The sequence below is a fragment of the Cyprinus carpio genome, chromosome B10 (genome assembly GCF_018340385.1).
Source record: "Cyprinus carpio isolate SPL01 chromosome B10, ASM1834038v1, whole genome shotgun sequence".
Classification (NCBI taxonomy): Eukaryota; Metazoa; Chordata; class Actinopteri; order Cypriniformes; family Cyprinidae; genus Cyprinus; species Cyprinus carpio.
The window spans coordinates 8241691-8254236 of record NC_056606.1 but is presented as its reverse complement, the minus strand read 5'-3'; the positions used below and the strand labels follow the sequence as shown (position 1 = coordinate 8254236).

The 12546-nt window shown below is 35.1% G+C and overlaps 1 protein-coding gene across 2 annotated transcripts in view; it reads left to right on the top strand.

Annotated features, from left to right (window-relative positions):
* LOC109054485 (cytosolic purine 5'-nucleotidase) overlaps window positions 1-12546 on the top strand; it is a 595585-nt gene that overhangs the window by 1187 nt on the left and 581852 nt on the right. The window contains exons 2-11 of one of the 2 annotated variants that reach the window (XM_042732316.1): window positions 1266-1339; window positions 1426-1543; window positions 3595-3690; window positions 6718-6809; window positions 6888-6945; window positions 8137-8230; window positions 9411-9464; window positions 9671-9754; window positions 9882-9923; window positions 10031-10132. In XM_042732316.1, coding sequence (XP_042588250.1) covers window positions 1266-1339; window positions 1426-1543; window positions 3595-3690; window positions 6718-6809; window positions 6888-6945; window positions 8137-8230; window positions 9411-9464; window positions 9671-9754; window positions 9882-9923; window positions 10031-10132 — 814 coding nt within the window. The remainder of the gene's footprint in view (window positions 1-1265; window positions 1340-1425; window positions 1544-3594; window positions 3691-6717; window positions 6810-6887; window positions 6946-8136; window positions 8231-9410; window positions 9465-9670; window positions 9755-9881; window positions 9924-10030; window positions 10133-12546) is intronic. The other variant, XM_042732317.1, reaches the window with a different exon arrangement.

The window sequence follows — 12546 nt, the reverse complement described above, 5'->3', positions numbered from 1 at the left end:
AGATCACCCAAAATTATTATTATTTTTCCTTACCCTAATTTCGTTCCAAATCTGTATGACTTCAGTTCTTCTGTGGAACAGTAATGAATTAGTAAATGTAATTTTCATTTTTGATGTTTGTCAACAAACATAAAATATTGTGTCAAGAAGGTTGCAAACACATGACTAATGACAAAACCAGCTTTACACCTTCAGCTGAAACCCTAGTTAGTCACCATAACAAATGAATTGTTGAAAGATGTTAAGACTTCAGAAACAATATTGATAAGTCAACTATGTTTCTTTTTCAACAAATTTCAAATATTCAGTCAGTAACACAATAAATTGGTCTGTATTGATATATCTACATTGACACACACACACACACACACATATATATATATATATATGTATGTATGTATGTATGTGTGTGTGTGTGTGTGTGTGTGTGTGTGTGTGTGTGTGTGGTCAAATGAAATCTTATATTTGAAGATTTTATATGTACCCCAATTCTTGACACACAAACCTTAATGGTGACAATCAGTAATGTAAAAAGTGTCTTAATATCACAAGACAACAAATTTGTTCAGACAACTGTGTTTAACCAGTTGGGACAACATTTGGAGGAATCCTATTAGTCTAACACAAATTTTCCAGAAATGCACATTTCTTAGTATTTGAGACTCAAAAGGTCTCGTAAACAGACAAATATGTAGTTGATTTTTCTTTTTTCATAGTTTTCATGTAAAATATTTCAAGCTTAATTATTTCACATATCCAGTATTAATTGTTGAGGTACATTTAAAATATCTTTGGATTCAATCAAATTGCATTGTCTTACTATTTTTAGATTTCATAGTCCGTACTTTCCACCCTAAATATAAAACCGTGACTGGCGAAAGCCAAGAAGAGAGAGTGCCAGTTGGCTGTTCCTTCACCCTACGTCTTTACGTCTTTTACGCGGCAGTTACCTCAAACCAGCTGGACTGATGTCATATGTGAAGGACCTGATAAGAACAGACCTAAACTGTGCTGACTTGATACATGGGACCATGCGATAAGCACTGCACATGTTTGAATACAAACACTTAGGCTCAGTTTGGTGGTATAACGTGTTCCTGATCGGCTGATATAGCATGGCAATAACAACACTGAGGTTGTGGGTTTGATTATAACTCGAATGCAGTGTAAGTTACTGTGGATAAAAGCAAATCAATAACTGTGAGAAAGGTAGAGTTGACCTACCCATCAAAGTAACAAAAACAACCTCCTGTCTTTCCCTTCAGGGTGTTTGTGAACCGGAGTTTGACGCTTGAAAACATCAAGTGCTATGGCTTCGACATGGATTACACTCTGGCAGGTGAGAGCGCTTATAGCGCCTTTGGGACAAGCTGTCAGACTATGTGTGAAGTGCTTCGTTCACATCCACTCTCTTGTTTTGGACAGTGTATAAGTCTCCAGAGTATGAGAGTCTGGGCTTTGAGCTGCTCAGGGACAGGCTGGTGTCAATCGGATACCCACACGAGCTGCTGGGCTACACGTACGACCCCACCTTCCCCACGCGGTAAGTGTTGCTCCCTTAATGGATATGGATTAGGCTATATCGGGTCTGTGAGCTCATGGTTAAGACTTTTGAGGCTTGCTGTGTCTGTCCGCACAACATTGAAAATGTTTACATGCACAGTGTTTCCTATTATCCATATTCTGGTTAAAGGGGCAGTTCACCCAAAACTGAAAATTGTGTCTGTCAAGTTATTCCAAACCTGTTTGAGTTCTGCTGAGCATAAAAGAAGACATTCTGAAGAATGTGGGTGTAATCATACTGCTGACGGTAGCCATTGAGTTTCATATTATGTAAAAAAAAAACAATGCAAGTCATGGGCTACCGTCAAAGGTTTGGTCACCAACATTCTTCAAAATACATTATTTTGTGTTCGACAGAATAAAGAAACTCATGCAGGTTTGAAACAAGTGGAGGGTGAGTAAGTCATGACAGTTTTCATTTTGGCCACTAGAGGTATGTTGCATCAAAAAACACTGTGATTTTATTGAATTCAAGGATAATGGTGCATCACGAGAGGCAAAAATGGAAATTTAAACAACGGTAACAAAAGTATAGAATAATGCAATGAATTCCAAAATGTAGGTCACAGGAATCTTTTAGTCCTTCAGAAAAAAAGGTACAAAACTGTGGTACTAATATGTACTTTTAAAGAATGTATATGTACCGTTAAGGTACTAATATGTACTGTTTAGGGGTAAATATACATGTAGATGTATCTTTTGGCTTTTGTACCTTACGGTAATGCTACAGTTACAGGAATGTATTGATTTATGTTCATTTGCTTTTAAGTCAATGTGAAATACCAATTATAGCTCAAAATCCAATCACTTCTATCAGGAATTAATTGGATTTTTGGAAAATAAGCATGTGTTGGGAGGTACACAGAAGGGAGGGATTTGTGAAATAAAGTTGTTTTAGAAATGGAGAAAGTTATTTAAATTTTGATAAAACTATGAACTCAAGGATTTTTAATATGGAATAATGTGCAGTTATGAACTAGAAATGTGTATTAAGAAGTTAAAGGATTAGTTTTGATTTATGTTGACTTTTATTGGGACAGAAGTTTATTTCTTCTGTCTTGTCCTTCAAAAGACACATTAATCATGATACACTACTGTTCAAATGTTTGGGGTCTAGAATATAAAAAAAAAAGGTATTTAAAAGAAGTCTGTTATGCTCACTAAGGCAGCATTAATAAAAAATACAGTAAATGTAAAGGAAATCATGACTTCTGAAAAATATAGTGAAATATCACAATTTAAAATAACAGTTACCTATAGTTAACTTTAAAATAAAATGTATTGCTGTGATCAAAGCTGAATTTTCTGCATCATTGCTCCAGGCTTCAGTGTCACATAATCTTTCAGAAATCATTCTAATATGATGATTTGCTGCTTAAGAAACATTTATTATTATTATCAATATTGAAAACAGTTGTGCTGCTAAATATTTTTGTGGAAAATGTCGTACGATTTTCTTATCCTTTTTTCAGGATACTTTGATGACTAGAAAGGTCAAAAGAACAACATTTATTTGAAATGGAACTGTTATGTTTACTGTTATGTTTGATAAATTATAGCATCCTTGCTGAATAAAAGTATAAATTGAAAAAAGAAAGTTCTGATCCCAAACTTCTGAACAAATCATCACATAATTCCAATATGAACTGATTTCATAGTATAAGACAGTATAAGTGTAAGTGGACCACTTCATTTTCATTTGGCAATCAGTCAGTTTGTAGCTCCTTTTGAGTCTATTATAAACCATTCATGAGAGACTTTGTGGGCAACCATACAAATAGAAACGTCCTGCGTTCCACCAGTCTCAAGGGTCTCATAAAGCAGAAGGTCACTTGAGGTCATCATTAAAATGGGCTGAATACCAAACGCAGACTGTCTGCTCAATGACACTGCTGGGGGAAAATATAAATATGAATGAACTCTTGTTTTAACTCCTTAGAGAACCATGTTTTGCTATAAATTTGTCACTTGTCTGAATGCTCCCAGACGCTGGTTCTTTCAAACGTTCTCTCTTTCTCCTCTTCTCTCCAGAGGTCTGGTGTACGATACCAGGTATGGGAACCTGTTGAAAATCGACTCCAATGGAAACATCCTGGTGTGCACTCACGGCTTTGAGTACCTGAGAGGGTGAGTGAGGGTCAGTGGTGTATTGAGTGAGAGTTTGCTCGCAAATGCCCCCTCAACCTTTCTCTGACAACAGAAGATTTCAACAAAATAGAGTGCTGTGTGGGAAAAAACATTAAAGAGAGCCAGGTTGAAAGGCAATAAACCCAGTGTGAAGAAGCAGCAGGGTCAAGAGCTGTTAAAAACTGATCAAGAGAGACTAGCACAGCAGAGCGAGGCATTTAGTCTTTTAAGGCATACTCCACCCCAAAATTAAACTTTTGTCATTAAACACTGGGGTACCATGTCGTTCCAAACCCATAAAAGCTTTGTTTGTCTTCGGAACACAATTTTAAGATATTTTGGATGAAAACCAGGAGGCTTGAGACTGTCCCATAGACTGCCAAGTAAATACCACTGTCAAGGTCCAGGAAAGTATGAAAAGCATTGTCAGAATTGCCATCAGTGGTTCAACCGTAACATTATGATGTGACGAGAATACTTTTTGTACGAGAAGAAAACAAAAATAACGACTTTATTCAACAATTCCTCTCCTCTGTGTCTCTCCACATCAGTGTAGCGCCATTTTGGAGAATATGAGCTGAACAGAAGCAGCTTACGCTCTTCTGTGTCAGCCTTGACACAAAGATACGTTTTCTATGTATATTTACGCTTTGATTTGAAAGAAAACAGCGCATCCTTGTGGCGCGGCTGACACAGAAGAGCGTACACCGCCTGTGTTCAGCTCATATTCTCCAAAATGGCGCTACGCTGATGCAGAGAGACACAGAGGAGACGAATTGTTGAATAAAGTCATTTTGTTTTATTCGCATACAAAAAGTATCATCGTCTCTTCATAACGTTACGGTTGAACCACTGATGGCAGATGGAGTATTCTGACGATGCTTTTCATACTTTTATGGACCTTGGCAGTGTAATTTACTTGGCAGTTAATGGCACAGTCACAAGCCTCCCAGTTTTCATCCAAAATATTGAAGATGAACGAAGCTTTTACGAGTCTGGAACGACATGGGGGTAAGTGATAAATGACAATATTTTCATTTTGTGGTGGAGTATCTCTTTAATATCGCAAGTTAATGCACTCAAGGTCTTATTATAGCAATAGTTAGCCTAAACGTAATATCTTAATCACTCTGATTCATGAACAAATCATTTAGACCAGTTTTGTGAACCAGAAAAACTGGTTCATTAAAAATGAATCAGCGCTATTTTTTTTAAATCATAACAATACAAGCTTATAGATGTGCTCACTAAGCCATAATTGGAAACAAGTTATTTAGGATGTGTTGATTTATTTGCAAACAAAGAGGGAAACACCTAGTGTCATTTATGTGTGTCCTGTTAAGATGGGGTTTTCATGAGGAAACAAAACCTGTTTTGTGAAAAGCTGGTTTGACACCATTTTGGTTACAATTAAATGTTCAGAAGTTGAGAAGAGCTGGAAATTAAACTGAAGTTAATGATCTCCATTTTTACACAAATTCATCAAGCTGCAACATTGTTACCTAACTTGCTTTAAGAAAAAAAAATCAAACAATTTTTTAAAATTTAATCATACATATAATAAAAACAAGCTGATATTTGGTTCAAAATGTGAGTCTGCTCAGTGAAAACTTAAACACTTAAATAGACTAAATCACAAACACTCTGTATTATATACATTCTGTAATATATATATATATATATATATATATATATATATATATATATATGTATATATAATAGCTATATATAGATATATAGATTATACATGAACATTAATGAACATTATATAAACATCAAAATTAACATCAAACTTAAGGTCAGTAAGTTTATCTATTTTTCTATACATTTTATTGATCAAGGATACATTAATAACTCTTTAACATTACAAAATATTTTATGAAGTATCTATTTCAAATAAAAGCTGTTCTTTTCTACTTTCTATTCATACAAGAATCTGGGGGAAAATGTATCATGGTTTTCACAAAAATATGAAGCAACAGAACTGTTGCATATTAGAATGATTTCTGAAGGATCATCTGACACTGAAGACTGGAGTAATGATGCTGAAAATTCAGCTTTGATCACAGGAATAAAGTACATTTTGAAATATATTCAAATAGAGAATAGATATTTTAATCTATAATAATATTTCACAATATTAATATTTTTACTGTATTTTTGACATGCAGTCTTGGCGAGCAAAGACATAAAAAACTTACTTAAATTGTTGAATGTTAGTGTATATATAATAAAATATATCTTATATATAACAAAACATTTAATTTGACCTCCTGAGGTGGATGAACAACAGGATTAAGAAGAAAAAAGTCTCTTCCACTCTTTCTGTGGAAAATGTCTTGTCTGAGACCCGACCACCCAACCATGATGAACTCATATTAGTAATGTATTTATATCCAACACCTGCCACAGAAGAGAGTTATGGAGTGTAGATTTTGTTGTTGAATTCCTATGGGCTTCTCAGACTGATGAAAGATGTTGAAGACAGGTATAACTGGACCATTCACGTATGCTTTACACCTAAATATTTCAGGGTTTGGGTTCTGGCACTTCTTTTAAAATACACAACCATATTTACACGTTTATATTCCCACAGATTTAAGAACAGTGGCGCCATCAGGGCAAAAAAAATCATTCTTGTTTTTATTATTTTTCTCACACACAGAGCATGGATCAGCACTTTGAGTGTCCTCATGTATAAAACAGCATAATAAAGGGTGTTTCATTAGACGCCACCCGACATGGGGTATTGTGGGCACAGTTTTATTTAGCCAGGGATCAGTAGTTTGAGAACAGTTGTTAGTGCTCTCTCAACACTAGCTGCTGTGACATATTAGCTGTGCAGCTTAGTGACAAACTGTTATTGTTCTGTCACAAGCTTTCTGACGAGTTTCAAATGCTTTTATATATATATATATATATATATATATATATATATATATATATATATATATATATATATATATAGGGTGTGTCAGGAAGCTTATTTACTTGCTGTTATTCTCATTAACGTGTGTCTGTTTGCAGTGGACAGGTCGATGAGTATTATCCAAACAAGTTCATCCAGAGAGACGACACTGACCGCTTTTACGTTCTCAACACGCTCTTTAACTTATCAGGTACAGTGGCACATTTACATGGACATGTGAAAGGATAATTGATTTTGTTAACAAGATTTGTCCCTCTTCTTTTCCCAGAGACGTATCTTTATGCGTGCCTGGTTGACTACTTCACCAGAAGCACCAGATATAAAAAGTGAGTGAATTATTCGTTATGATTGCAAGAGTTATGGCTCTTTTACAGCTTCACTGTCTCTCAGTCATGTGGATGATATTCATAATTAGCAATGTTTACTAAAGCAAGCGTTACTATTAATCTTGCTTATGCTTAGGGATATCGAAAAACCTTTATGATTTCGGAAGGTTCACACGGCACACAATAAAACCCAGAACACATTAGCAAGCCAAAAATCATGAATATATATATAAAAAATGGTTAAATATAAAAATCTCTAAAAATAATCTTATTAACTCTGTAAAGCCTGACATATGAAATAATAGTCACACACTGTATATATATATTAAATGGAACAGTTTTTTAAACCTTAAGACAACTTAATTTAATGTTTTAAAAAAGTTTCATGTGTTTTTGTTGAGTATCATATCTGATACATCATGCTTTTATGGCTCATATAATGTGATATAAGAGAATATGGAGCTCATAATGAGGAAAAACACTTAAATGTTATTTAGAGGCACAAACTGAGCAAAAATATGCAATTTGGTGCAGATGTTGTTATTTATATGGGCAAAGGTTATGATGAAATTCTAGTTTGTAAAGTAAATTATATCGTTATAACAGTATAGCAGACTGCTTACATAAAATGCTTATAAATATCAGTTTTCACTCCGTTTATCCCAATAATATACATTAGTAAGATGATTTTTAATTACTTAGCTTCATGATCAAAGCTCTGTAGCTTTTATTGCTAAATGTAGTGCAGTGCTATGCAATGATGATTGGGAGATGAACAAATAAACATTCCTCAAAAGCCTGATATATGACCGTTCTCTGAAGATCCCGCCTTCTCATGTGCCACGATTGGTCAATTATGTACAATGCCTGCATGTTATTGGTCAAACTTCTTTTAGATCATTACCTTTAGCAAGTATGAAATCAGGAAAACAGTGCCAAAACCTGGATATTTTAGGCAATATTGAAATCCTGGCCAAAACGTGTCCTGTAAAAATGACATGTATGGTCACCTTATAAATTATTATAAATGATCAATCAGATGACAGGAGGTATATAATAGATAATGAACAACAGTTGTTGTTTTTTTTAGCCAAATTTTGATCATGCTGAGTCCTAGCAAAAAACTGCCTTCCCTAATGGGTTTATTTGGATATGCCCAATAAGTGTCTACAATCTTTCTCTCCCATTTAGCTGCCAGAAAGGGTTCAAACACGGTGACTTGTTCATGTCACACAGAAGCATGTTTCAGGATGTGAGGGATGCCATGGATCACCTTCATGGCACGGTAACCATTTTTATATTGACTAAATTTATGGTTTTATTTACCCTTTTGTGAAAGAATTTACTTACAAAGTTAGTTATGGCAAGCTAGCTTTGAAAACATAAGATCTCACCCTCCCTGCAAATCACTCTCCAAAGAACACGCACAAGCAGAGCAGAGGATAACCAGCACATTACAGTACAAAGAACATAATATGTGACCCTGGACCACAAAACCAGTCATAAGTCTGTCTTTCGGATGAGATGCTAAACCGAGGTCCTGACTCTCTGTGGTCATTAAAAATCCCATGGCACTTCTCGTAAAGAGAAGGAGTGTAACCCTGGTGTCCTGGCTAAATTGCCCCCTTGGCCTTTGTCAATCAAGGCCTCCTAATAATCTCCAACCACTTGATTGGCTCTATCTCTCTCTCCTCTCCACCTGTAGCTGGTGTGTGGTGAGCGCACTGGCGCCGTTGTCCTGTGGCTGCCGTCGCATCATAAAAATTCAAAACTTCAAATTGGATATTTTTAACAACAGACAAAACATGATGTAAAGCACTTTGGGTGTACAACAATACACAATAAAGCACTATATAAACGTATCATTCATTCATAAGTTGCATGGGGATATTTGTAGCAACAGCCAAACATTGTATGGGTCAAAATCATTGATTTTTCAGGGTATTAAGTAAAGATCATGTTTCATGAAGATATTTTGTAAATTTCCTACAGTAAATATATCAAAACTTAATTTTTTATTAGTGATATGCATTGATAAGAACTCCATTTGGACAACTTTAAAGGCGATTTTCTCAATATTTAGATTTTTTTGCACCCTCAGATTCCAGATTTTTAAGTAGTTGTATCTCAGCCAAATATTGTCACATCCTAATAACCATACATCAATGAAAAGCTTATTTATACAGAAGATCTCAGTTTCTCGCTCGGTCTGCAATAGCGTAACGGAACACGCTGATGATGTATTTCGTTGTATAAATACACAGAAATACATTTAGTTACTTAACATATTGATTGTTATCGGGATGTGAAGACAACCAACATAACATAACAAATAAAAAAAAAAAAAATGTTTTTGAACCAAATCACCTACCCTGTCTTTAAGAGCAAAATATAATCATTCCATTCAATGTGAGTGTTTCACACTACAGTGTTTTTAACCAGTCATTGTTATTTTTATCCTATAGGGCACTCTGAAGGAAAGAACACTGAAGAACCTGGACAAGTATGTGATTAAAGATGTAAGTGGTAATTATATATATATATATATATATATATATATATATATATATATATATATATATATATATATATAGATATTCTTTTTTTTTTCTTTTTTCAAATCGTCTGAGAGAAAATCCTGTATGTTAATCATTATTATTGCTGTATGATTGATTATAGGTATTTGTATGTGGCAAAAGACTCATATACTTATCATTTTATCTAGCCACGTCTTCCTGTGTTACTGAGCCGCATCAAAGAGTTTGCCAAAGTGTTTCTGGCCACCAACAGCGACTTCAATTACACCGAGGTAAGGAGAGCGCCAGACCCCGAGAAATAATTTAAACTGCACTGACAGGCTGCATATCATTGCACGCTATCATTAATATTCAGAATTCCATTTGAATGACACTGTATTATATCTTTTCTCAAATTAGGCTATTATGAAATACTTACTGGATTTTCCGTCTGGCTCCAAGGTGAGCAGCATGATCTCTCTATAACTGAGACAAACACCAGTGTTTAGTGTTGACTGCTTATGACTCTTCTTGATCACACACATAAAGAAATGACTCGTGTTGTCTAGAACCCCAAGAAACCGTGGCGCTCGTACTTTGATCTGGTGGTGGTGGACACGAGGAAGCCCTTGTTCTTCGCAGGGGGGACAGTGTTACGACAAGTAGACACGGTGAGTTCATGCTGTGCACTGCATTTATTCAGGTATTTGATCATATAAAAAGCTATTATAAATAGTTGTGAGGTGACATAAAACCTAGACATTAACATTATTTGCGTATTCTGTTATAAAAATAATAAAAAAAATATTTGTGAGGTGACAATAAAACCTAGACATTTAACAATATTTGCAGCTTATTATTTTTGTGACAAAAGTTTTAACAATTATTATTAAAAAAATGTTGTATGTATATATTTAAAAAAAAAAACACATTTTAACATAAAATGCATTTAATTGTTCTAAAGTGGACAGTAAAATACATTTATATTACAAAAGCTTTCTGTTTCAAATAAATGCTGTTCATTTCTTTTTTACTTTCTATTATCAAGAATCCAAAAAATTGTAGCACAGTTTCCACAAAAATATGAAGCAGTGCCATTATTTATAACACTAAATATAAAAAAAGTGACTCTTCAAACATCAAATCAGCATATAAGAATGATTTCTGAAGATCATGTGACACTGAAGACTGGGAGTAATGATGCGGAAAAATTCAGCTTTAACATCACAGAAATAAATTTCTTGTTAAAATATATTCACATAAAAAGCTGTTATTTCAAATTAAAATAATATTTAAACAATATTACAGTATTTTAATCACCTAAACGCAGCCTTAGTTCAAAAAACAACCCCAAAAGCTGAACGCTAGTACATGAGTTACATTGTACCCTGTATTATTTCCTAAAGATTGAGTCACTTTGAGTTTAATGAAATATTTCAGTTTGGACAGCACTCAGACCTCACTGTCCTCCTCCTGTTGTAGGACACGGGGACGCGCTGCGTATCGGCACATACACTGAAGAGCTTCAGCATGGGACAGTGTATTCAGGAGGTACTCCCACGTTCTCCTCATCAGGATCTGTTCGCTAGGCTTGCATGGATGCACTCCTTGGCTTATGTCAGTTATCCTTGTCAACCCTTTTCTTAGGATCTTCTGATATTGTCTGTGATTTGCTGGATGTTAGGGGGAAAGACGTCCTCTATGTGGGGGGATCACATCTTTGGCGATATCCTCAAGTCAAAAGAAACGTCAAGGCTGGAAGACTTTTCCTGGTGGTGCCTGAGCTTGTGAAGGAGCTGCAGGTGTGGGCTGACAAAGCCAGTGAGTGTGTGGCGCTCATCTAATTAAATAACTTTCCCTTATTTGGTAAAGAATGGATATTAAAAATACTTTAGTCTTGTTGTCTTTTATAGGTATGTTTGAGGAGTTAAACCAACTTCTTGAATCTTCCTGAAGTCAGAAATTACATCAGTGAGTTATCACAGTCACAAGTGCAAATACTTGACATGATCGATAGATGGCGCTATAGCATTGCTCTTAGTTGATATTAATTAGCTTTTTATTTTTTATTATAGAAAATGTATTATTGTTATATATTATACTGGCTTTCATTTTACTATATCACATGCTTATATTACAGATTTTTTCACGTATTATGTTCTTCTTACAAAACTTTGTTTCTGGGTATTTATGGACAGAAAAAAAAACTGAAACGCACCATAAACAAACACATCATCATCAAAATGCACGTCTCAGCTGACCTCTTATTCTATCCCATCAGGCACTTAGACAGTGGAAGTCAAGATTACTGTGCCCAGATATTAGTGCGATTCAGAACAGGATAAAGGTGAGCTCTGGGGATCTTCTCATACTTTGCTGTGACATTAATATTTTCACATCTGATTTGTTCTTCTTCATGCAACATGTGCAGAACTTTGTGTTTAAACACTACAGTCATCTCTTAAAAGGGCCAGAACTGTTATTCTAAAGATGTTGATTTGTGTTTCAGATGGTGGACGTACGGCCATGGATCTGTGCTATGGGAAAAATGTGGGCAGTCTTTTACGCTGTGGATCCACAAAAACCCTCTTTGCCAGTCAGTTTACTGCGCTATGCAGATATATACTCCACCTGCTGCCTCAACCTCCTGAACTACCCCTTCAGCTACCTCTTCAGAGCCCCTTCTGTCCTGGTAAACCTGTCCTGGCTAACTAGACTGGAATATAATTGTTTTGTATTAATTATAAAATATTAATATTTAACACACACCAGACATACATACATACATACACACACATATATATATATATATATATATATAATGTTATTAAATCTGTAAATATCATGAGCAGGTGCTGGTGTTTAATGAATGTTTTTTGCTTTATTTGCAGCTGCCGCACGAGGCCGCTGTGGAGTCTCAGACTAAAGAACAGATCACAGAGCTGCCGGAGCACATGCTCAAGACCACCAGCATCAAGGTTTGAACACTCACTGCACATTCTAATCATTCCGTTACACTTTTGACATTATGATTCTTAATGTATTACACCTACGCATCAGTTATTTATTTGACCAAGTTTTGTTT